The sequence below is a fragment of the Mustela erminea genome, chromosome 11, assembly GCF_009829155.1.
Source record: "Mustela erminea isolate mMusErm1 chromosome 11, mMusErm1.Pri, whole genome shotgun sequence".
In the NCBI taxonomy this organism is placed as follows: domain Eukaryota; kingdom Metazoa; phylum Chordata; class Mammalia; order Carnivora; family Mustelidae; genus Mustela; species Mustela erminea.
The window spans coordinates 75,167,447-75,193,876 of record NC_045624.1 but is presented as its reverse complement, the minus strand read 5'-3'; the positions used below and the strand labels follow the sequence as shown (position 1 = coordinate 75,193,876).

General features: G+C 39.9%; 1 protein-coding gene across 11 annotated transcripts in view; it reads left to right on the top strand.

Moving 5' to 3' along the window:
* The first annotated feature begins 74 nt into the window (after window positions 1–74).
* Window positions 75–26,430, top strand: part of ADAM22 (ADAM metallopeptidase domain 22) — a 218,870-nt gene continuing 192,514 nt past the window's right edge. For 5 of the 11 annotated variants that reach the window (XM_032304706.1, XM_032304708.1, XM_032304703.1 and 2 more), the window contains exons 1-2: window positions 78–513; window positions 980–1,140. In XM_032304706.1, coding sequence (XP_032160597.1) covers window positions 429–513; window positions 980–1,140 — 246 coding nt within the window. In that variant the 5' untranslated portion in view covers window positions 78–428. Of the gene's footprint in view, window positions 514–979; window positions 1,141–26,430 lie in introns of all 11 variants that reach the window. The other 6 variants (XM_032304709.1, XM_032304707.1, XM_032304700.1 and 3 more) reach the window with 5 other exon arrangements.

Here is a 26,430-nt window from a genome sequence, read left to right as displayed (position 1 = left end):
CGCACCTTCGTGGAAACGAGCGGGATGCGGAGCGAGAACTACATTTCCCAGCTGACTCTCCGGCGCGCGCCCCTACCCGCGCGCGGGGGGCGAGTGCACCAGGCGCTCGCTCCCTGCTGAGCGCTCGTCGCCCGCCGGAGCCTTTGCCTTGGGATGAGGTGGGAGGCGCTAGAAACCACTTAGTTACAGCCAACCGCCCAATGCAGCACTCGCTCGCTCCCCCCGCCAGCGGAAGCGCCCGCGGAGCACAATGCAGCACTGAGGCAGCGCCGCGGCGGAGGCTGCAGCGCCACGGCCGCCGCAGCAGCGACCCGGGCTGGGAGGGGGCGGCCGAGGCCAGCCGTGGGGCGCGGGCCGAGGGGCGCGGACCTAGCGGCCCGGGCATGAGGAGCTGAGCGTCTCGAACGAGGCGGGCTGACGGCAGCACCATGCAGGCGGCGGCGGCTGCGTCCGTGCCCTTCTTGCTGCTCTGCGCCCTGGGGACCTGCCCCCCGGCGCGCTGCGGCCGGGCAGGTAAGTTCGCCACCCTCTGTGGCTTCGGGACGTACCATTTTCCGGGCGTCTTTGCAGCCCTCAAGCGCCCTGGAAACGGGCATTCCCGTTTTCCGAGTGCGCGGGGAGATTTTTTTTTTTTTTTTTTAATTTAGAAGGGTGGTGAGAAGTGAAGCAAAAATACATGTGTGGGGGCGCGCGGATGCGTTAGAAACCTTCGGTCAAATGCCTGTTTTTCGTCTTCTGAAGAGGAGGAATGCGGAGGATGGGAAAGGGGTGCTGTGCTTCTGGGCCCCGATCCTGGATGATCTCAGATGCGCTGGTCCAGGGCTCCCCGGCTGCGTCCTTCTCAGATAGGGACCGGGAGGGAGGGGGCGGCGGGATTTCCATAGAGGAGACGTCGGGCCGCAGAAGGCAAGAGTACGGCTCAGGGTCATTATTTTCTCCTTCTCTCCCCACTCCCTCCTTACCCTTTTCCTGCCTGGAGGAGACGCCTTGTTGACGGAGCTGGAGAGGAGGAACGAAAACCGCTTCCTGGAGCGCCAGAGCATCGTGCCACTCCGGCTCCTCTACCGCTCGGGCGGCGAAGACGAAACTGGACACGACGCGCTCGACACGCGAGTGCGGGGCCACCACGGCGCCGGGCAGGTGAGAGGCGCGGTCCGGCGGGTGGGCCTGGGCGCGGCCTGGCCCACCCTACCGCACGTTTGCTCTCCGTCGCCCTGGAGATGCGGTGTCTTTGGTGAAATGAGCGCAGTCCTAATGCGAGTCATGCATGGCGCTCTCTGTGCAAAAAAGGAGGGAGCGGGGAAGGCGGGGGGCGGGGGGGGGGCAAAATCCCCCAAAGAACCACAGGCCAGGAGCTTTGCTAGAGAGGAGTTTGTGTGGGATATCTTCGGCAGTGGCGCATCCTGAGCGAAGGGGTGGAGACCCTCTCACCTCTTGTCAGGCAAAAGCGTAGTAAGCAAGAAGGGATTTAATGTTGGCAGGATTTGCATCATCATTATTGTGGTGCTTGCTTAAATCCTCAAAAAGACTTTATATGTGATTTAAACCAAGGTTGGTACTATTGAAAAAAAAAAAAAAAACGAAAACACAAGCCTAGACATCCCTAACTAAACTCAAACTGTAAAAATAAGCTAAACTGCAGTCTTCTCAGCTCACTCAGTTTGTGGACACCAGAGATGTACCCGTTCACCTCCACCTTTCAGAAAAGGCGTCTCCTCCCCCATTTTTTCATTGGTAGCAGTCCTTTGGTGTAATTTGAGCCATGTTGTTTATTGGGCATTTATAAACTATTTTTTTAAAATCTAAGTTTACTTTTTATCCGCATTTAGATCAATAACACCTCCACAGATAACGACTGAAAAGTATTTTGAACTTACTTGCTAATTTAGGTAATTATTTGGGGGCTCTGTAAACAGTTTTTGTGTTTATATACTAACCTGGCAAATAGTTCATTCATCTGTAAGTACAGATTAAGGTAGAACTTGTCCATGTTGAAACTGTTGTAAACTACGCTGATCTAAAGGGAGGCTGAATATTTTCACATGTGCAAATATACTTATTAATACCTTAAGATGTACATTGTTGCTGTGATAGTCATAATATTTGATCTATGTGTGTAATATATGTAAAAATAGAAAAGGCCACTTAAATCTGTATTTGTAGCCAAAGACTTAGTTCCATTGAAATTTTCATATAAGAAATTACTTTAAAGGGCTACAGTAGTATCCATCAAAGTTTGATTATGGTAGAAAATCTAATGCTTCAAGCTTTAATGAAGGATTCCATTAATGCTTGAAAAATACTTATTTTCCTTTTTCATTTTGACTTGTTTTCATAGTAAAACTGAAGAAGCAGGGGACACTATCTTATTTTTTAGTAAATGAGAATCATTGCTGTGGAGAAATAGTCCCACAAATTTACTTTTGACTATGAAAAATTTCAAACACACACAAAATAGAATATTATAATGAACCTCAGCTTTAACAATTAGCAACTCATAGCCAATTTTGTTTCATCTGTCTCCTATTTTCTTCTCATATTATTTTGAAGCAATCATAGAATTTTATTCATAAAAAATTCACTCAGCACTTCTAAAAGGATTCTTTCAAAAGGTAAGAATGATATTATGCCAAATATATAAACATAAATATATACATATGTTAGATATATGTAAGGATATTTAATAAATATATATAAGTATAAAACATATATATTTAAGTTTGTGTATTTGATCCAGGACCCAAATAGTGTCTATAGATTGCAGTTAGTTTAATTTTTTGAGTCTCTATAATGCATAGTATCCCCTTCTCCATTTCCTTGATTTTTTTCTTTGCAATTTATTCATTGAAAACAGGAGGTCTTTCATCCTGTAGTTTACAGTCTGAATTTTTGTTGAGAGAGCCTGTGCTTTACAACAAATCACAAAGACTTTCTCAGAGAGGAAGGGCTGCAGAAGGAAGTAGGAATGCAGAAAAAGAAAACTGCAGAATTGAAACTCCAAGTCTCTGTCTTGTTCCAGTAGTGTCTTCAGGTATCCTCTGCTCTCCACTGTGTTGGTGAAGGATCACCACTTTTGGAAAACAGGCCAGTCTTCCTTCTTTTCTCTCCATTTATGGAGCACAATTTCATCAGTTTTTGGATCATAGGCCTTTCAACTTGGGGCACAAGATACCTTGGACCTATGCAGTTTCTCCTTCTTACAATAATAAACAGTGAGAAGAATGACTGGCTTTTGGTGAGGTATGGATGAACTGGTTGGATTTAGGTTGAACAGCGTGAATAAATTATTTATTCACATCAGGATTCAAAGTGAAATACCATCTTACCATCAAAATAATTATTTTAAATATCTTAAAAAAAATTTTTTTTTAGAGAGCGTGTGCTCGCATGTATAAGTGGGGGAGAGGGGCACACAGAGAGAGAGAATCTTAAGCAGGCTCCAGGCCCCAGCGCAGAGCCCTATGCAGGCTAGATCTCACAACCCTGAGATCATGACCTGAGCTGAAAGGTCAAGAGTTAAATGCTTGTCCAGATGCTTCTCGGAGTAACCAGATGGATCTAGGTGATTAGGGAAAGCTCTTCTTCACTAAGGAGTGGCAGCTGATAAATGTAGGAGAAATGATAACATTAGAAAAATCATCATTCTGCGATTTCCAGCAAATGTTAATTCAGACAAGGGCTGTCTAATGCAACTGGCCATGCAGTGAATGGCCGACGGGAAACCATACATTGTGTGGTGTGGTCCTTACCAAATACTTCCTGCCTGCAGGGGGAATCCTATCACTGTCTTGCGGCCACTTGGGTGTCCATTACACAACCCAGAGAGGACAGTGTGAGTTTCATTGATGGTAAAACCAAATGCACGTACGTCCTGAAAAAATGCCATGTGAAGCAGACAATGGTATCCACAATGTATTCTAGACAAATCTATTAATATAAACTGATCAAGCTCTTAGATGTACCTTCTGATTTCTAAGAAATACAGGGGACAGAGGAGCAGGCTAAGTGACAGCATGAGGAAGTGATCAGACGGACATTGAGCAGGAAAACTAACTGATGAAGAAAAGGACTCTTTTAGATTTAAAACACCTGAGGGATATACAAACTGGATAAAACGCAGGTTCTGGACCTAAACCCTGATTTGGACAAACCAGCTTTGGGGAAGTAGTTGTGTGACAATTAGGGTAATTTTAGTATGATTGAGGTATTAGATGCTATGGAAACTTAGAGGCAAAGAGATGAAAAGATGAAAAGAAAACAAACTATTTACAACATTGTGATCTTGCTTTAGTAAAAAAATACATATATGTGTATGAAAATATGGAAATGTTATAAAACTAACACATCAGTAAAAAAAAAAAAAAAAAAGAGAGACTGATGCTTAAACGACTGAGCCACTCAGGTGCTCCTCTTCAAAGAAATTACTACCAGCAGTTATCTCAGTGCCCGACGCATAGTAAGATACACACAGTACATATGGTTGGATGTCCGGATCACCTGGGAGGCTTTTGCAGTTTACCATGATCTTTAAACTACAGTTAGAAATCGCTGACTACTAGGTTTTGAATCTGGCAGTTACAGTTGTAAAGACTTAGTTGCCATATGCCAAATTTTCCTGCAATTAGAAAACTAAGGAGTTCTCCTGCATTTTTGTGTTTTTGGTTTCATTGAGAGCTGGAATTGGACCTAAAAACTCAAGTTGATGGCCTTATTATTTCTTTGGTAATTAAATAGATAAAAATTATAGCATTTTAGCTATCCATGGACTTTTTTAAAAATTTATTTATTTGACAGATCACAAGTGAGCAAAGAGGCAGGCAGAGACAGAGAGAGGGGGAAGCAGGATCCTGAGCAGAGAGCCCGATGCGGGGCTCAATCCCAGAACCCTGGGATCTTGACCTGAGCGGAAGGCAGAGGCCTTAACCCACTGAGCCCCCAGGTGCCCCCCCTTTTTTTTTTTTTTTACCAATTTTCTTTCTTCTTTAGATATAAAATTGGCATGCCTCTCTATCATCTCACAAAGCTTATATATTCATTTGTTGTTTTATATATTTACAAAGGCATTTATTTGCTTGGGCTCATACTGTGTACTAGTTTTTGTACAAGGCTCTGGGGATTTAAAGATAAAAGACACAGTTTAAGCTTTTAAGGAATTTACAGGCAAGTGGGAAGATGCATGAATGGATAAGCAGTTATACTCTGCCCTTCTGTGTGATTTCCTGGAGATGAACACAGAAGTGGTAGAAGCAGAGAAAACTCAGTATTTAAGCCAGATGAGCAGTCAGGAGGCCTTTCATGGGGAAGTGCTATCTTAGCTGTGTTTTGAGGGTGAGTGGGAATTGGCCAGATTGAAGGAAGGTCAGTGATGGGCCTATCAAACCAAAGGGGGAGCACTTAAAGGGCGGGTGGGAATCAGGACACATTTTTGTTAAGTACAAATAGTTAGGATTTAAGGTACACGGGAGCCAAAACAGGAAAGCAGAGAGTAGATGCGGCAGTATCTTCGTGATTTGTGGAGGAATTTGGACTGTGTCCTGAAGGCAATTGAAGGACTTTAGTAAGGTGAGGTAACTGGCCAGATTTTTATTATTGCAGGATCATCCTTATGGCTAGAAATGAATAATTTTAATTTCAAAGGGTAAATGAAAGTGGTTGTTCACTTTAATTTATTGGTGAATGCTAATTCACATACTCATTAAGCTTCGTAAGAATTCAATTACTAAGTATACTGAAAATACTGTATAAAAGAGTTTGTAAAGCACAATGCTGGGGATATTGTAAGCACTATATGAGTTTTTGTTAAATAACATTTACTCCCTCAGGCTGCTTGAGTACTATTTAGAAATTTTATGATATCACTTTAATGCAAAATGGTGCCCTAATTACCTGAATTTAACACATTTCCAGAAGTAAGTTACAAATTGTTAAAATTTATATAACTAAGTGGAATCTAACAGTTCTAGAGATGGAAGAGACTTTGCAGGTTATCTAACCTAATTCAGAAATTACTTCTCACCTGGTAAGATAAAGCCATTGGCCCAGAGCAAGGAAACCAGCAACATATTGCTTAATGTTTCAGAAAGCTCACAAAAACGATGACGGTATGAAACACCTTAATTTTACTCTTAGTATATCATTGTTTCAGTTTTCAATCACTAAATGGAAAAGAATACTCATATTTTTGGAAGAGATTTTTCTTATGGTTTGGGGACAACAATTGACAATTGACAATTTGGGGTGAAATAATAATTCTGTTGATAATAGTCCATGTTATAAAAGATTTCTTTACTACATGGCCAGTTACTTGAGTGCATACTTTACTTTTATCCTAAGTGGGATGATCAGCCCCTACTGAAAGGTTATTTTGCCATGAAGTTCTAGAAATGATAGTCAAAGGAATCATAATTGATTGTGGGTAACTTGCTATCTTCAAGGTTGTCTAGCTATTCTGAAGTAATTTCAGTCCTATAAAATTATGTTCAGAACTACAGAGTATTTAAATTACTCAGAGCCTTTCCTCTGACTTGAGGTTATTTGGAAGGAATTGTGTGTTTGCAAACAATGGGTAAAAAACATTTTTAACTGGGCATCCAAATGGGCAAGATAGTACCTCCTGAGCCTTATTGATAGTTTGCTACTGATAATCACTTAATTGCTATTTTTAAGAAAAAGCACCTTTGTGACTCCTTTTTCTTTCTTTCTTTCTTTTTTTTTTTTTTTTTGTTAGCCAAAACGACAGATTTACTGTAGCATCAAAGATAGGTTATTTGGTGGTTTATTTTGTTGTGTGTTCACCTCATAGATTTTCAATTACTTGTTTTCCCCCATTAATTATATTTCTCTGCAAAGAGCGGAATTTCTTTTTGTCAGAAGTCTTTGCTGTCAGGGAATAGGTGGGCTACTGTTTTTCCTCTTTTTCCCTGGATCGTGTTTTAGCTTCTCAAGTAGTCAGGTACCAAAAATCATAGTTCTGTATTTATCATAGTTTTGATAATCAGTAATACAGGCTGGTAGCAAGATGGCAAGTGGTAGTACGCTCCATTTTTGTGAATGTATTTATGCATAGGTCTAAGCCTGGATGAGCTGTACTTAAAATTGTGCTGTTTCACTTGGGAGCACTGAGTCAGCTTCACGGTAAATTGTCTGCAGTGCTGCTTTGCTTCTCTGGTGGAAAAGAGCTCCTAGGAATTACAGCTTTGGAAGTATTTTGCAAGGATAGCACAAACAATTTTTTTTTCTTGATGTGCTTTTGTTAAACCTAAGTAACTCAGTATTGATAAAGTTTTGCCACCCATCCAAACTTTGTTCTTGTGCTATAAATAGGAAGGAGACATTTTCCAGCATGTTTTTATTCTATCAACATGCTTCTCTTACAATTAAACAGTTTTAAAAAATGATATTCACAGGGCACCTGGGTGGCTCAGTGGGTTAAGCCGCTGCCTTCGGCTCAGGTCATGATCTCGGGGTCCTGGGATCGAGTCCCACATCGGGCTCTCTGCTCAGCAGGGAGTCTGCTTCCTCCTCTCTCTCTCTGCCTGCCTCTCTGCCTACTTGTGATCTCTCTCTGTCAAATAAATAAATAAAATCTTAAAAAAAAAATAAAAAAAATGATATTCAGGATTGTGGAAGTTTTCTTTAAGTCCTGGTTTTACTCTGTGAGATCCCAGTTTGTATTTTTGGGGCATCTCTGGAGTTCTGCTTAAAAAGATGGATTCTGATCTCACTGTATAGGAAAAGAACCCATCTTTCATCGTTTCTTTACAGCTACACCTAGAAAACTGTGAATAACTCTAAGAGCTTATGGGTTGATAAAAATTGTTTTTAGGTTTATTTGCTTTCTCAGATTTCAAGAATGCCAAGTGTTCCATCATTTTTAATGACAGGGCCCTTCCTAAAAATGCATGGAAGGATGCCTGCTTTCTTGTCATGTCTCATTGAGAGCAGGAATCTATAAGGTCACTAGTATTCAGTTGTTCCAGTGGGGCTAAGATAAAGCCACATTTATCATTAAATTTCAAGAATAAGCCCCAAAGGGAACAAGAATGTTAATTAAAGGAAGGAGGGAGAGCAGAAGAGGAAGGGGCATAAGGAGTTTGGTGAGAGGGAGGACGGAAAGAGAAAATAGGAAAGAGAGAAGTGCTTAGAGTGGTGTTATCATGTATGTTATAATATACACGAAAATACTTAATACACAGTAACTTACGTGGTTACATTTTATGTGCCCAACAGTTTTCTTGGTACTTGGTACACCTACAAAAATCCTATGACAGGAGAAATACCAGCTTTAAAACCACAAAGCTGGTAGGTAGCTGAGAAGGGATTTGAACCCTGGCAGTTTAACTCCACTGCCTGGGTTTAACCTCTGTGCTTAACTGGCACAATGGTAGGAGGCAAGGAACATTTCTTTAGATGTCGTTCAGTGGCAGTGAGGTCAAAGATTTCTTCCATTTGTCCCATTAGAACTATACATTTCTTCAAGCTTGCAGAATGGAGGAGGAGGAGTGCATCATATCTACTATCTTGAGAATGAGAATGAACTACATAAAGAGATTTAACATTTAAAAGGTGGAAAACACCCCTTGAAGGGCCGGGGTTCTGTTTTGAATGTTTATAATTATGGTAAATCTTTCTTTGTGAATTGAAAATGTTAATATTCAGTAGTCAGTACCAAAATTATGTATACTCCTTTGTGGTCAGAGTTTCATGAACCAGAAACATTCAATGCTCAAAGGGGATCTATACTCCTTTCTTCAGAAGAAAAGATACAGAATATCTTTTGTGGCTCCCTAGAGCAAGTAGCTCTGGGGTCCCAAATGTCAAAGCCTTTGGTTGAAAGAGATACATAGTTAGTAATAACCAAAATAATAGCTTCTGTGAACATCTAGTTGGATGTTTACTTTGGTCATAAAAGCCCTAGAAAGTAAATATTGAGGGAAAGACTTGAATAATTTTGTTAGTTACCATGTACCTGGCACTGTACTGAGTGATTTACAGGCATAATCCCTCATTCTCTCATTTTTTAAAAAGATTTTATTTGTCAGAGAGAGAGAGATCAAGAGATCGAGCACAAGCAGGGAGAACAGCTGGCAGAGGCAGAAGCAGGCCCCCTGCTAAGTAAGGAGCCCGATGTGGGACCGATCCCAGGACCCTGGGATCATGACCTGAGCCAAAGGCAGACCCTTAACTGACTGAGCCACCCAGGTGTCCCATAATCTCTTATTTTGAGGTAGATATTATATCCATTTTATTATTGAGGCTACTGAGGCTAAAGGAAGCTAATGAACCTGCCCAAGGTCATAACAACCAGTAAGCAGTAGAGTTGGGAAAAGAATTCTCAAAGAGAATGTTAGAGATACACATAAAATAATCCTTTTGTAATAAATGCTACTTACTTGACATTCATCTCTGTGTTGGAATAACCTAACATTTCTTTGAGAAACTCTTGATCCCGCTCAGGTCTCCTCCATTGCTAACTTCATTCAGGAAGGAATTGATGTCATCTTTTAGCACTTGTTTTGTGTCTTCATTTCTAGAAATGGTTATGATTTCTATTTCTGCCTCAGATATTCTTTTAACCACATAGGAATATTTGAATCTACATCTAAATCACGGCAGAGAATGTCTGTACTCTGAGTACTTGTTGGAGTTTTATCTGCCAGAAACTCACTTATAAGAAACTATTTATAGGGAGGAAAAGAGAGAAACAATTTATGGGGAATTATCATCTATTCCTCCATAGAATGCTGGGCTTACCTACTGAGATTCTGGGGTGGGGGTATTTTTAAAAAATCTCCCCAGTGGATTTCCAATTTGTATGCGGGGTTGAGGAGTTCTGTGTATCCTTAATATTTAAGAGATTTTTTTTTTGTATGTCTTAAATCTTTTTGGATTTAAGTTAATCACAAGAGTTTCGTATCTGAATTGATATCACCTTTCTCATTTGCATCCCTCACCTCTTCAGTAATTCACTAGACTTTTTCTAAAGGATATTTTGAAGGAGATTATAAGAAATATTCCCGAGAGGGGTGCGTCAGTGGCTCAGTCGGTTAAGTGTCTGCCTTCGGTTGTGATTCCAGGGTCCTGGAATTGAGCCCCACATCGGGCTCCCTACTCAGAGGGAAGCCTGCTTCTCCCTTTCCCACTCCCCCTGCTTGTGTTCCCTCTCTCGCTGTGTCTCGCTCTGTCAAGTAAATAAATAAATCTTAAAAAAAAAATATTCCTGAGAAACCAGTTCCAGTATTAATTGAAGTCCTGGGGAACATTATGGATAGTGCCTTATCAGGACCAAGAGGAGAGATTTGTCATGTAATTGTTTCCTTCCTTGAGTTGGATGCCAGAAATTTAGAGCAGATTTTGCCCTCCTCCAAAGCCAAAGTTACAACATGTGTTTTCCTAGTAGCTTCATCCTAGTTCATCAGTTTACTCCTCATCATCCCAATTTCAGCTCGAGTCATCTGAAATCTCTCTTTTGACAGTTGATCAATATAAAAAAGTCATATCTCTTTGCATTTTCATTATGCATGCTATACTCATATTAAAATAAATACTCAGGCACAGAAAAAGTAATCTCAGATTTCCTCTGTCCACTTTTCTGAGGTATTCCCCCCCCCCCATCAGAGCATATTTTGCTTTTGTCTTCTTAGCATTTACCATCCTTTTTTTTCTTCTTAATTTATTTATCTGGGGGGTGATGTGAGTGAGAGTGAGCGGGAAAGGAAGGAGAGGGAGAGAGAAAGAATCTGAAACCGACTTTGCACTAAGCTCAAACTCCATGCTGGCTGATCTCACGACCATGAGATCATGTCCTGAACCTAAGTTGAGTTGGACAGTTGCTTAACTGACTGAGCCACCTAGGCGCCCCTTGATGACATTCTTTTTAATGATTGACTTATTGTCTTTCTTCCAATTGCCATCACTAGAATATTAAACTATGAAAACAGTGTATGAGAAGAGTGTTCTTGTCTGTTGTTCACTGCACATCTCTATCGTGTAGCACAGTGCCTGGCACAGAGTAGGTACTTAATAAATAGTTCTTGAAGTGATAAATTTTCCTTTCTTCCCAGTTTCCTCATCTGCTTAAAATTTGTATTTTATCTTGAAGGCGTCCATATAAACATCCTGAAGTCCTCTTTGGAACTGGGTTAAAAGAATGAATACATGAATAAATTTTAGTCTTCAAATATTGAGTTTATAGCCCCTTTTGATAATTATAATTATTTTACATATAAAAAAGTTCAGTCTGCTGTATTTTTATTTCCTACTTTTTTTTTCAATGTGCTATATTTTTAAAAATATAAATACTTCCATATATGAAAAAATGATTTTAGACTTCTAGTAGTCCTTTGTTTCTGATTTCATCATTTGATTTGCTTTTAAGATCAAAATCTCTTTTGTTTTTCCTAGAACAGACTATTATATGTAATTTGATTTTGAAAATAAAAAAAATGCCATAACCATGACCCAGAAATATCACCAATTATAACTGGGAAGGGAAGGAATAAACAATTTAATCCACCCCCTGACCCCCACCCTCGACAATCTGTTTGTTTATATTGAAGAGAATTTTCAAAATCATATGCATGTATCAGCAAGGATAAATCAACATATTTCTGCTTTTTAAAAATCAGTTTCATACCAGGGGATTTTAGCACTGAGCAGTAGTTGCCCTTTTGCTGACTTTTTTCCCCCGTAACTAAAGAACATTAGATAACCATTTGAAGATGAGAAATCAATGAGGCTTTCCTGAAGATGGGCCTCAAGAGTTCACATCTTGCAAGTGGCTTTAAAATTTTCTTCCCGAGTCAGGAGAACTCCTGGTTGACTTTTTTCTTAGACCACTTATTCCACTTGGCACTGACTCATGTCTGTAGCCTTTACCTCTAGTTGGTCAATTGCTGTCCTTATTTTTATTTGTTTTCAGGTTGCCTTTTGCATAGGTTGGGTTGGGAGAGAGTGCCTTCATTTCCCACCAGTGAGGTCAGGAGGCTGGACAGGCTGGTAATGTGATTAGGTACTCCTTGTCGCAGTTTGGGAGTTTCCTTAAGTGGTTTCTCTTTCTTTGAACCAGATAGCAAGATGCCGCAGATGCAGCCAGCACTTCACAACGCGGGGTTCTGTAGGTTTTTGTGAATTCACCAGTGGCTTTTTAATGCCTTTAGAACATACTGTTGGGGTCTGGCCAGAACCCATTGTGGGTCCTCGTGGGCAGAATGAGCTGTCAAGGTGGCTTATGGTCATATTAGTCTCAAGTTGGCTGGAGGAGCAGTTGGCTGAAGAGTGATCTAGGGTCATCAGAGCAGGGCAGGAGCGAGGGTAAAAGTGTGGTGGAAGGTAAGGCTCAGGGAAATCCCAAAGTAGTTATAGGGAGAAGATACTGGGTGCCCTGTGCCAGGTCCAATGTCCTCCCCACTCAACCCAACTACCTGAGACTGTCCGAGGTGTAGTCTAAGTTTTTAATCTCAGACATCCAGATTCTAGTGATTGGTTCCACTCTTCGTTTAGATCTTGTATTTTTTGAAACAAACAACCGAGAAATAGATCTTGTGTTTTTAAGGAACCCCGGTGTTTTTTAGCCTGACATGCTCTGATGATGGCACATGTGCTCCATCCTCCCATGAGTTTTAAGTGTTTGTTTCAGACGGAAGAATCATTTTTCTTCTTCTCCCCACACTCCTCCTCTTCTTCCTTTTCTTCCTCCTGTTATTATTCTTCTTTATTTCTTATTTTTCCTTCCTTCTTCTTCCTCCTCTTCCTCCATCTTCCTCGTTGTTGGTCATTTTAAAATGTCTGCTGGCTAGAGGGAGAGGACTTCACAGGGCCCACTCTTTATGTAGTCCTGACTGTAGATGCTGCCTCTCCCAGTTCAGGAGATGAGGCTTACCTAAAGACTGATGGCTTTTCATGCTCTGAAAAATCACATTTAGTGTGTACAAAATGAGCAGCAGTTATGCATTAAATAAAGGTATGTTAATGGTAGAAGAGTCCTTTTTTAAGTAGGGATTTGGAAAATGTGTTTAATTTAGAGGATAATTTTGGTATTGTAATCGAACTAACATGGGTTCACCCCTTGGTGAGTTACAGATAGGAGCTATACTAGCTGGAGTTGTTACGCAAAGGAAAGTTTACTTGTAGCAAATAAGGAGGTCACAGGTAATAACTTCCAAATCTGTAACCCTCTGAGCAAGGGGCATTCCTTTTGTTTAGGGTTAGGATAAATATACAGAAAGGGGAGTTTTGTCCTTATTTGTGGAGCCAGGCGTAAGGTCATGCATGCACCTTAAGGAAACATGCCTGTACATGTGTTGTGTGTTATGTAAGGTTGTGCTCCTTTGGGGGGCAGAGGTTTTAGCATTATAATGAGGTAGAGGTAACTGTCACTCCATGGTCCATGTGCACAGATGTGAGCCAGTGGTTGAGCTCAAACTGAACTGGATGGTCTGGGCGGGTTCAGTCTCTTAGGGCAGATGAAACCACTTGAGAGAGTAGTTTCAATTTCCATCATGGGATGCTTTGCCCATTGGGTCTTTTGCCTAAGTTACAAGATAAGCTGGAAATAGCTTAAGGAAAATGTGATGGATCCACGCACTAAAGGTCAGGTCTTGCGGTCAGTCATGTGGGACGGTCATGCTGGTGACGGTATCAGTCTCTGTTTACCATCAATAGTGGGTTATTTTCATGGTGAATTTAGGGTTATAGTAGTTAGCAGTGCTTTCATGTGCTTTCCAAGAAAACCTTAGGTAAATATTTAATAAGAAGAATGGGAATTTGCTTTTTACAGATGCATTTACAAATTTACCTTAATGTTAAATAATTAAGTCATCATTTCTTAGGAGGATTTTTATTGACTTTGATAGAAACTCATACATCCCTGAAGTGGTGAATTTATTCAGGACCACAAAACTGTTCTCCCATTTTATGGCAGTGTGATGTTCGTATGGTTCTTAATGATCTTGCCTAGACAAGGGTCTCATGATTAATGAAGGGAGGATGCTTTCAATTTATAGCTTAACCATTTCATGTGAAATCTCTTTGAGGTTATTGATTAGTGAGTTGTTTAGGACATTTCCTGAATGTTCTGGTTATGAAATCATGAAGTTTGCAGTTTTCCTAGGGTGATGGGGTTAAAATTATTTTAATGTAATCGTATGGAAAAACAAAGAGTGAAGGTGCGCATCCTTATCTTCATTTTCATTTCTTCCCAGCACTGATCCACAGCTTTCTACCTAGCAAGTGCACAACAAACAAATGTTGACCTGATGAAGTCACTGATGCCATGACTTTCATAGAGCCCTTTCCCATTCTCGTGTCCCCAGACCCCTGTTGTGAGGTTGGGTTTTCCGTGGTCAGTTCTTTTCTTTTCTCTTCATCTCTCAGTACAGGTTCTATCCCTTTCTTGTTACCTCTTTCCATTTGTTGTTTTCCCATGTGCATGGTCTTGCTCTGTTCACTTTCCCTATGACCCTTGGTTTATTTTGTAATTTTTTCCCCCGCTCTATTTCTGTCAAGTTCCTCTTTCTCTCTTAGCAGCTAAAGAAAAAACAAGTCTCTGAAAGGTTATTTACATTCATTGTTGGAAATCATCCTTGGTGCACATTGCTGGACTTAATTATTTCACCATTTGGAAAATGTTTTATAGTTCAACAGGCTTTCCCATTTCACTACTTACTTTGAAACCTGGTTTGTTTGTTTTTTTGGTGTGGGTTTTCTATTTTCTGTGTTTCTTTTATTCCCTTTCAGTTGTCCCTCATTCCTTCTCTTCTTTGAATGTGGAGTGAGGTGTCCCTTCGGTGTTTTACTGCGGGACTAATTGCCTTCCTAGAATTATTCTTTTTGTTCTCATTACTCGTCATTTCCTGGATTTAGACTGAGTTGATTGCTCAGCCCACCCTCTGCACTAGCTGAGCACGTCCATTCTCACACTCTTCTCCAGTGATCCAGCACTGTCTTGCCAGGATGCAAACTCGGTATTAAGAAATGATGAGGCACTTTACAGGTTAGTAAAAGTAAAACTTGCCTCAGAGGCATGTCATAAAATTATGCATAAAATTACATATGTGTGTGTTGGTGCAAGGGGAATTGGAGCAACTGACAATTGGGTGTGTTAATAGAAGGTATCCCTTTGAGAGAGACTTTGTGAGGTTGGGCTTTAACTTTGCCATTCAAATTCTCTGTTTTTCCTTCATTGCTTAGTGCTATCTATGCATACTCGATGCTCAGCAAATATTCATGGTTTGCATTTGTTTCAATTTTCTGCTCAAAGATGAAAAAAAGTTCTGTGACCATTTATGTTACTGATTTTATGTACTTTTAAAAATTTCTCTTAATTTTAATTTTTATCCTTTTTAAAGATTGATTTATTAATAGATTTTATTTATTTATTTGTCAGAGAGAGTGAGAGAGCACAAGCAGGGGGAGCAGCAGAGGGAGAGGGAGAAACAGGCTCCCCGTTAAGCAGGGAGCCTAATGGCAGGGCTCCAACTCAGGACCTGAACGGAGTGAGGACAGACATTTAACCAGCTGAGCCACCCAGGCACCCCTGTACTTTTTTTTTTTTAATAGGATTTTATTTGTTTATCTTTTAGTGACAGGGCAGGATGGAGGAGAGGAGCAGAGGGAGAGGGACAAGCAGACTCGGCACTGAGTGCAGAGCCCTAAAAGGGCTCAGTCCCTCAATCCTGAGATCATGACCTGAGCCAAAATCAAGAATCAGACACTCAATTGACTGAGCCACCCAAATGCCCCTGATTTTATGTACTTTTGATATATTTCCAACCATGATCGTATTTCTTTCTTCCAGATTATTAAAATGTTTTGTTGGGATGAGCTTGAAAGCAGCATGGGGTTCCTTCCACATCTTTGTTTTGTCTGTGACCTCTACGTTCCTCTTACTCCCCCATCTCTTCTTGCTAGCCCAAGAGAGACCCCCTGTATATAGGATGCCCAGGTTCTGTGAAGGATCCCATCCCTGAGGATCTGAGCTGAAATAACTGTCTCTTTTGCTTCAGATTTGAGGTGGGATTTATTAGGAAAGGCAGGGCCACGATGTTAAGGAGGGAGAACACCAGAGAAAGCAGTGGGAACTCAGACACTGGTTGGCATGCTGACATTCCACCACCTAAGGCCACCTCACAGTCTCTCTGCCACTTTAATCACTGTGACAAAATCACTCATGTCAGTTTATAGCCTCATCTCTTCCAGTAAAAATAAATCCAAGCTATTTAACCTTTGTGTGTGACTTCATTCACTAGAGTTTACCATTTGGGGCCTGGAGCTGCATTTTCTTTAAGACAATGATGCTTGTCTTCTGGGAGAGTGACATGTAGTATTTTTTGATGGATCTGATCTCCTATGACATACTCACCCAAGGAGTTCACTTGATATTTATCTTGGAATTTTGATTTTTTTTTTTTTTTTGAACTGGGGTTTTGAACTAACTACATCTTTTTTTTTTCTTTTAACTAAGTCCCAGGTACTTTCTTATCTAATATTTTATTTTCATTTTTTCTCCAATTGTTACCACCATTTTATGGCCTAACAAGTTAATATAAAATATTTTCTTTCCTTATTTCTTAGGAGGTAGATATTACTAACACAGAACTGTTACTCCATGAAATCTCCATGAAGCTAAAAGACCCACACATCTAATTAAATCAGAAAAAAAAAACACCACTTGAGAATAGTTCCTTTAGTATAAATAGAGACCCTAGGGAGGGATGGCACTCTGAGCAGTTTTTAAGCACTTATATCGTAGTGTGAATGAAGGACCTGAAGGAGTTAAGACGAGAAAGGAAAGTGAGGGCATAGGGTGGTGAGGAGATCCCACTTCAAAATCGTAGGATCAAGTAGCTGGCCCCTAGAAATGAACTCTAGCAGTTCTCATGAGTTCAGCAGACCCATTGTAATCTCAGGAACAAAATTACATGTATTTTATCTGTGTTTATATATTTAATGAGAGCTTTATTGGAGTATAATTTGCATACTATAGAATTCACCTATTTAGCAATGGTTTACAACTCAAAGTTTATTAGTATATTCAAACAGTTGTGCAACCACTCCGATTGTCAGTGTTAAAACATTTTCATCACCTTGGTGCACCTGGGTGGTGCATTTGGTTAAGCGTCCAACTCTTGGTTTCAGCTCACGTCGTGATCTCAGGGTCATAAGATTGAGTCTGCTTAAGACTCTCCCTCTCTTTTTGCCCTTCCTCTCTGCCTTTCTCTCTCAAATAAATAAAACTGTTCTAAGGATTCCTGGCAGGTGAGCCTCGTACCCAAGGCAGCTCTTTGGGCAGCTCTGGTTTAAAAGGTTTTAAAAGATTTGTTATTTAGAGAGAGATGGGGGGGTGGGGAGGGAGTATGTGCCTGCGAGCAGAAGCATAGGTTGGAGAAGGCAGAGGGAGTGGGAGACAGACTCTCAAGCAGACTCTGTGCTGAGCATGGACCCCTCCCCCCCCATCTCAAGATCCTGAGATCATGACCTGAGCCAAAATCAAGAGTTCAATACTGGGGCACCTGGGTAGCTCAGGGGGTTAAAGCCTCTGCCTTCCGCTCAGGTCATGATCTCTGGGTCCTGGGATTGAGCCCCACATCAGGCTCTCTGCTCAGCAGGGAGTCTGCTTTCCCCTCTCTCTACCTGCTTCTCTGCCTACTTGTGATCTCTCTCTCTGTCAAATAAATAAATGAAGTCTTTAATAAAAATAATTAAAAAAATATAAAAGAGTCCAACGCTAACCAACAGAACCACCCAGACACCCCTTTAAAAGATTTTAGTAAGTTGTGTCAATATGAACCTCCTTGCGTCTTTTAGCCATTAATTTTTGTTTCTTGTAGTTTTTCTGGCCATGGCATTAGAGACATTAACACGCTTGAGTTATTCACCCCTTAGCTGTTCTATGGCATCTACAAAATTGACCATGTGAAGGTGCTTCTGAAAATTTTTTTAGGAAAGCTTCTTTTTTTTTTTTTTTTTAACTTAAAAAAGCTCCTGTTTTAAAGTAGTTCAAACATATAAAAAAGGTAGATAGAATAATGAGAGAGACACTCTTATACTCATCACACAGAATCAACACAAATTTAATAGTTTTGGGTTGTTTTTTTTTTTTAAGAAATAAACATTATAGATTCAGTTGATGCTCTCCTGCTTTCCATTTCCTCATCCTTCTCAAGGGAAATCATTATCTTGCAATTAGTGTGCATCCTTCCTGGCTTTTTTATACTTTAGCTTCATAAATATTTATCCATAAACAATATATATTACTATTTTGTGTGTTTTGTACATGCACTTATTTGGTATCATATATTTTTTCTACTTTTCAACATTGATTTTCAATTTCTTATGTTGGTACAGGTAAAATAATGGAATTCTTTCCTTTTTATTTTTTTCTGGCTTTCCATGTTATAAACTTACCATCATTTATTTTCATGTTAATGGTATTTATAGATTGCTTTCCAGTTATGTAGAGAAGTTCTCAACTTCTCTACGTAATGCCAGGTTATATAGTGATACACCAGTTTATATTCCACTGACAGTGCCTAAAAATTTCTGTATATTTCCATCTTCATAATCACTTGGAATGCTAAGACTTAAAAACTTATAAAAATATTATGGATGTGAATGGTGTCTCGCCATTCAAGGCTATTAGAGTATCACTGACTGTATTCTCTACACTGTGTAATTTTGTTTCCATAATATTAATTCAAATATCATGTGGAATTTGTTTTCTTAAAATTGAATGAGTAACAGTGCAGCTTTATTACTTTGTGTTGGGAGGCCTCCCTGCCTCAGCTGAGACCTCCATGGTCTGTATCCTCCACGAGGCTGTTCCCAGCCAGGACATGAGCAAAGAAGGGAGAGCAGGACACAAATTGGCTAACAGGCAGTGGGATTAAAGGGTGGACTCCAGGTTCCTAAACCAGGCTGTATTAGAATTTGTATGTAGAGCTGGGTTAGAGGATGAGATGCTTTATTTTGATAACTTGTTTTATTTTCTTTTTGAAAACCATGTCTTTTTTTTTTTTTTTAAGATTTCTCAACATTGATTTTCAATTTCTTATTTATTTGACAGAGAGAGAGATCCCAAGTAGGCAGAGAGGCAGGCAGAGAGAGAGAGAGGAGGAAGCAGACTCCCTGCTGAGCAGAGAGCCCGATGTGGGGCTGGATCCCAGGACCCTGAGATCATGACCCTAGCTGAAGGCAGAGCCTCAACCCACTGAGCCACTTAGGCACGCCTTGAAAACCATGTCTTATTTGAAGAGCCTCAGAAGGCAAAAATCTAAAGAACAGACCTTTGAAGAAAAATGGCTTCCAAATTTTTATACAAAGTAACAGTTTTTATAACAAAGTCCATTTTCTTCTGTGAAAACTTTGCATTTGCAATGTGTTTAAGACAACAATCCTAATTTTTTTTTAAATTTTTATTTTATTTATTTATTTGACAGAGATCACAAGCAGGCAGAGAGGCAGGCAGAGAGAGAGGGGGAAGCAGGCTCCCTGCTGAGCAGAGAGCCAGATGTGGGCCTCGATCCCAGGACCCTGAGATCATGACCTGAGCCGAAGGCAGAGGCTTTAACCCATTGAGCCACCCGGGTGCCCCAACAATCCTAATTTTTTAATATAATTTTTGTACTTTATTTTTTATTTTTTTTTAAATTTAAAGATTCTATTCATTTATTTTGTACTTTATTTTTAAAAAAAAATTTAAATATTTTACTTGAGAGAGAGAGAGGGCACACACGCATGCCGGTGCATGCACCTAATCAGGGGGAGGAGCAGGCGGGGAGGGACAATCAAACTCTGTGTTGGGCACAGGCACAGTGTGGGGCTCAGTCTCAGGAGCTTGAGATCAGGACGTGAGCTGAAACCATGAGTCAGACACTTAATCAATGAAGCCACCTAGGCAGCCCTTAATACAGTTTTTAATAACAACTTTTTTAAGATATAATTCATGTACTGTAAAATTTGTGTACCTTTTAGCAGTGGCTTTTAATACAACTTTTAGTCATTTTCAGTTCTCTTTTTTCTCCTGTTTGAATCGTCCTGTTGTTTTGGGTCCCCTTGTCTACAAGCTATGATCAGAAGCTCCTTTGCCGAGCTTTTTGTTGAGATGACTCTGCCCCGCCTTAGACATGGCCCTCAGCGCAATGGAAGAACTTCCATTTTCTTGCAGTGGATTTCCATATTTAATAAATATTTTAACACTTAATCAATCAACCATGTGTTTCTGCATTTCCAACAGTTTTCAACAAACAGGCTTTCCAGAATCTGTTATTTCAAAGTTGATTGTGTTATTTCTCTTTCTCAAGAAATAATTAGGTTAGAAGAAGTCCGTATGCTTTCATTTTAGCATCATATGCTCACTGCGGGATGTGTTCAGGAGAAGAACTCCAAATGCAGATACTGTTGCCGGTGGTAGTAGCAGGGGTTGTGTGTGTCTTTGTGGAGAGTCTTTGCGGACCATCCCATCTCCACAGGGCCGGTGGGTCAGTTTCAATTCTCACCTTCCAGTGGATGAGAGAAACAGCTACACTTGTCTCTGAACCTTCTGGCCTTGCTGCAGTTGGGTATTTTAGTTATATTTGAGCCATTAATCATGCCTTTTTATAGCTCCTGTTCTTTGCAGTGTGTTTTCACTAGAACTAGAGATTCTCGATTTCTCCTTTCATCATCCTGTCTTTGAATAATGAAGGAACAGAGAAGATTGAAAATATTTCATAGACTTTGATTCTTGTTCCTTTCCTTATGAAGTTTAAACTTGCCAGCTTTGCAATTAAAATTTTTACCTTTTTTTTTCCAGATTAAGGCTTAGTAACGTGTGTGTGTGCACATATACATGAGAGAGAGAGAGAGAGAAATGGAGTTATTTCTTGTGATTATATTTGTGAACTGATGTTTTAAAAATTTACTCCACAAATATTTATTGAGGGCCTACGACGCCGCAAGCACTGTTCTGGGCCCTTGGGATACATCCGTGAATTATTAAAAACAACAAACACCTGATTTCCTTTTTTATGGGACTTATATTCTGGCAGATAAACATATAAAAAATGACAAATTATATGGTATATTAGAAGGTGATGAGTTCTATGGAGAAGGAGAAACATATACCATGGTAATGGGGATTGGGAGTATGGGGGGGCGGTGTGGGTATCATAGGTTGTAATTTTTGATAGGGTGGTCCACTGTGTCTTGCAGAGAGCGACATTGGTAAAAGACTGGAAGGAAGCGGGGAGTGAGCCAGGCATGTATATCAGGAAGAGCATTCCAGAATGAAAGAACAGCCGGTACAATGACCCTAAGACTGGCGTGTCTGTAAATTATGAGTAACAGTGCTGTTACTCCAAAGATTTGTGTTGGAAGGTCTCACTGAAAACTGTACTGGGGTAAATATTTGGAATTATCCATGTGTCTGGCAGTATTTTCAGTTGTATCCTGTCTTCTCAAAGGATTGTATTTTCTCACCAAAGAAGAACATACAGATTTTCACTTTGGTGTCTAAATGTAATCCATTCCCCTCCATCTCCCCATGGTGTTATGCATTTTGACTATTCTTTGCAAGGTAGTATTACTTCCGTGCAGTTAAATGTACTCCTCTCTCGTGTTTAGTACATGTGTGGCTATGGTTTACTTTCTTTGCAGGATGTTTTATTCTGTGTGGTTGGTAGGTATTTTTAGAGCTAGTGTGCCGTAAAGCTTACAAAGTAGTACATAATTTCTCCTGTACTTAAGAGATGAGCGGCATGCTTCCAACAGATCTTTGAACATATCCTGTTTCACAAATGGAGGCAATAGCCCTAAATTGCATTAAGAGAGTTTTGTTAGCTATATAGGAGAGAAAATAAGATGATTCAGCATTGGAACAGACCATAAATAGAGGTTGGGGAACTGTTTCAAAAACTTATAAAATAGTCTCAGCCATAATTTTTTCAAAATAATTTCTTTTTCTTTAAAGACTTATTTATTTATTTGCAAGAGAGAGACAAAGAGAGCAGGAGCAGGACGGGCGGAGGGAGAGGGGGAGAATCTCAAGCAGACTGTGTGCCAGACTCTGTGCTCAGTTGCATGACCGTGAGATCACGAGTGAGCTGAAACCAAGACTTGATTGCTTAATGGACTGTGGCCCCCAGGGGCCCCTCAAAATAGTTTTGAATAGATATATATTTTTTACCTAACAAGTGGGAAATTAATCACTTAAGTCATTGAATTTCCCTAAAACTCCAATTCCCATCTTTCTCCCTCTGTCCTATAGGTAATGCATATTTCAAGTGCTGTAGCTAAATGACAACCACACTCATTACCAAGTATTAGTTGAATAAATTAGGCATGGAATACAGGTCAGAAATTTTCAAGGACCATTAGTGGAATGCACATGCTAAGAAGGGTTACGCTCTCTTTAACACTGGTAGTGCTTGTAACTGCTAGAGAACTAAAAGAAGCCGACAAAATAGTTTAAACTAAATGAAAGCAACCTTTATAATGATTATATTCCTGAGAGCTCCTTTCCATTTTTGGCAATTCGCAAAATAACATTTATTTATATTATTGTCAGAGTACAGTTGTCACGTTTATATTAAATGTGTAAATGAACACATACTTTGTGCCAAGCAAGGTGCTAAGTGTTGGGAATACACAGGCACTTGGTACAGAGAGTGGAGGGTAATGCAGCCATCAGGCATGAGCCTCAGAGAGGAACGGAGGAATGGTCATCTGGAAGTGACAATGGGTAAGCGAGAATAAGTCCGAGTCCTAGATGTAATACAGAATTTGATTTATGTGTACTCAGACTTGTGCTACCCATGTGGTGCAGTGATAGCACTGATGGAGGTAGACTCTTCTGCGCCCCTTGTGTGTACTCAGTCTTCCCAGCAATCCTGAGGTTGGGAATGTTGTTCGCATTTACTCAACGGAGAAACTGAGGCATGGCGAGTTTAAATAACTTGCCCAAGATCATTAACTTGGGGAAGGGGTGGAGGTAGAATTTGAAACAGGAAATCTGACTCTGGAATCTAGGGTCTTAGCCAGTACTCTTTGCCGCTTTTCATAAGAGACTGCTCACAATTTTAAAACAGAGTGAAACTCGAGGATAAAAACACTTTAGCACTGGATTATTCCCTTATATGGTTGTAAAGTGTCCTTGTAGACCATTAAAATCTGCGGACAGGGACTATATTTCCTCTAAGTCTTCTGCGGTTCTCATAGGATCCTGTGCACATGGAAGGGATTCAGGAGGAGGTGGTAGTATGAAGATGGTATACCCATGTAGGGAAGACCAGAGAGGGACAAAGGGGATGGCTCAGTGGCCCTTCATTAAGGATCCTGTTCTGGGGAACATTTCAGTCAGGAGTCCCTGCCAGGAGGCAGCTTCCCAGAAATGCAGTGGGCACAGTTCAGAGCCCCTACCTACACATTTTTCAGCAGTGAATAAATTATCCTACAGCATCATTTAATAAATCAATTGAAAAATGAACTCTATGTTACTTCAAAGTCTTCATTTGCTTCCGAGCAACAAGCTATAAAAAACTATCATGAAATGGACAGAAAAGCCATGCCCAGTCTGTTTCCTTTGTGAAAGAGAATCAAGATGTCTTGTAGGAATCCTTTCTTTAACCCAGCATGCCAGATGCATGAAGCCTTCATTATGCTCTAATCTGTGCTCAGTAGAGGCAACAACTAGAGAGTTTGTTCAGCTTCATATCAAAACACATCAGCAGCATAGAGACCCAGGTCATTTATGGAACATCAGAAACAGTCCAGTGCCCCTGCGTGTGTGCTCCTTTGTTAAGGCCGAGAGTTTAAACATGGGGAAGAAAAAAATGGCTCTGCCTAGCTGGGGGCTCCCTGGTTTCACCAGCCCACCCTAAGGAGGCCATGGCTGCTTGTGACTCTATTTACATGTCCTTTTTTTTTTCCCCTCTCTTTTTAAACTTTTTTTTAAAAATAATTTTTTGGTTTTTTTAATAAACATATAATATATTTTTATCCCCAGGGGTACAGGTCTGTGAATCGCCAGGTTTACTCACTTCACAGCACTCACCATAGCACATACCCTCCCCAATGTCCATAGCTTACATGTCCTTTTTTGTTTCTCACATGGAGGGAGTCACGTTCTATCATGCCTTGGACATGAAGTTGTTTCTAGCAAGAGCTGAGTGTATGCCAGTGAAGAGAAAAGTGGTGGGACTAAAGATTTGATTTCTTTTTATATTTAGAAAGTCTCCAATATTATGTTGTGGTTCTCTCTCTCTTTTTTTTTTTTCTCTTGTGAATTTATGTTTCAGGGCCAAGGGATACTCTATGCTCGATTCTGACATCTTATCATTAGACACTGTTTGCTTGTCCTAGTCTTGAAGACCCTTTAGTGATAATCTGTGTTCTGTCTCCCTCTTTTAGGGCAGCAGGTATCCTTCTGTTCTGGTTTTTTGGAGTCAGACTCTCCAGCTTATAGAGTTTGCTTGTATCAAGTAGTAATTATTTTCTAGGTTACAGTTGGCTACAATCTTTCCTTGCCATAACACACATGCAAGCCTATTGGAATTACATTGGATAATGTGATTTGATTGGTTGAAGTTTCTGTTTCCTCTTGTAACAGTCTTGCTTTCAGGCATGATTTACAGTCCGTATATTTTTAAAAGGCATTTCACTTTTCTAGGGGAGTTGTTTAGTGGTAAAGATTAGGCGACAAAAATGATCTATTTATTGCTAGGGCTAATAGTGACTGACTCCAATAAATGAAAAAAGTGTAAGTAAAAGTAATTGCTAGAGTTTCTTTCATTACCCTTATCCAACAGAATAATTTCATGATTTTGTTATCTCTTTGATTTTTCCTAGTAACATGTTTGAAAAATTATACTTACTTAATTTCTTTAGATTTTGATGCTTTTGAAGTTAGCATTCCCAAAAGATTATAGACTAGATACGTGTAATGCTGTACATATAACAAAAATTTTCCTACTGGGTATTTGTGTTTTCTCTCAAACATACATCATGGATGGATTATGAAAGCTTTCCTCTAACATGAGGGCAAGGAGTTATTCTTCAAATCAGTTTGGAGACATCAGCTGGTAGTATGTGAATCATACTACCAGTTTAAAAATCTGGGGGACAGATTCATGTCATACTAAATCTCTGTAACAGTTTCTTGCTATGTTCTAACCTGTGTGTGCATGAGAAGATTCCATGATTTGAGACGTGGTTTCCTCAGAGATGGCTGCTATTGTTTTCTTTCCCTCACACAAATTTACCTTTTTTCCTTTCCTTCCTAGTTGTGGTAAGGTGGCAAGTGTATTCTTCATATCAATCTTCGTTCTAACTACTTGAGAAACAAACAAACAGAAATATTTTCAGGGGTTCTTGTCTCTGGAATTCTCTCATTTGGTGTCCTCTTGAAGAAAGCCCTTGGTGGGTGGGTGACGAGTTTCAGAAGAAAAGCATCTTTTGAATATCTTGGACATTAGAAACTTACTGCCTATTTTTTTTTCCTTTTAAGCAGGAATTTTGTTTTTGCGATATTTTACTTGATTATTTCTTCACTGTGTTCTTGGAAAATTTGTGGACAGTGGAGATATGTTAGGAAGTTAGGAATCTGGTCCTTTTACAGTTTAGTGTATGTATGTGTAAGTTTATGTGTGTGCAGGAAGCCCTCCAAAGTTTACATAGTTTTAGTCTTTAGTTCTAGGGGAGAAAAATCCTTTTTTATCCCACTTGAATTTGCTTCCCAAGGAAAATGCTATGGAATTCTTATGTGCCAGCTAGTCATCATGGGATTTTGTTTAGTATTATTTCTGATTTTTCTTTCCTTGAATGCTTGGAGCTAACCCTTTAGTGGAAATGAACCATAACTCTCAGACGTCTCTAATATCTTTGCAAAGAAGATGAAATTAAGCAAGCAAGCAGACAAAAGTGCATTGACATACCAGCACTGAGTGAAGTGAATCTTGATGTGAAGAACTCGCCATTCTTACTTTTTGTTCTTTGGACTTGGCCTGTTTCCGATGTTGCCTCCAGGAGAGACTGGGACCCAGCTGGCAAGAGACAACCCTTATTTAGAGGCCTGCTTTTAAAATGATCTGACTTAGAGCGGAACTGACTAGTTATTCATTTGATAATGTAACAGCTTAACTGTTTACTGATTTTCCCCTCCTCTGCTCTTTTTATCTGTCTTTTACTTAGCTTTCAGTAGTTACATTATTCTTTGTAACAAGCTGTTATATACTTTCACCATAAACAAAAATTTTTAAGTGTTTTTCTCACAGCATTCTGTAACTTATACTCCTTTCAGTTCACATTTGGGGAAAAGCAAGATGAAATATAGGAAGGTTTCATAACTTACTTTTAAATACCGAGTCACTAGTGGGACCAGGAAGACGTGTCATCTTTTTCCCCAACTTTCTTGCAGTAAGGAAAAGTATCTGTTTTCCAGGGCTGATTCATCTCTTG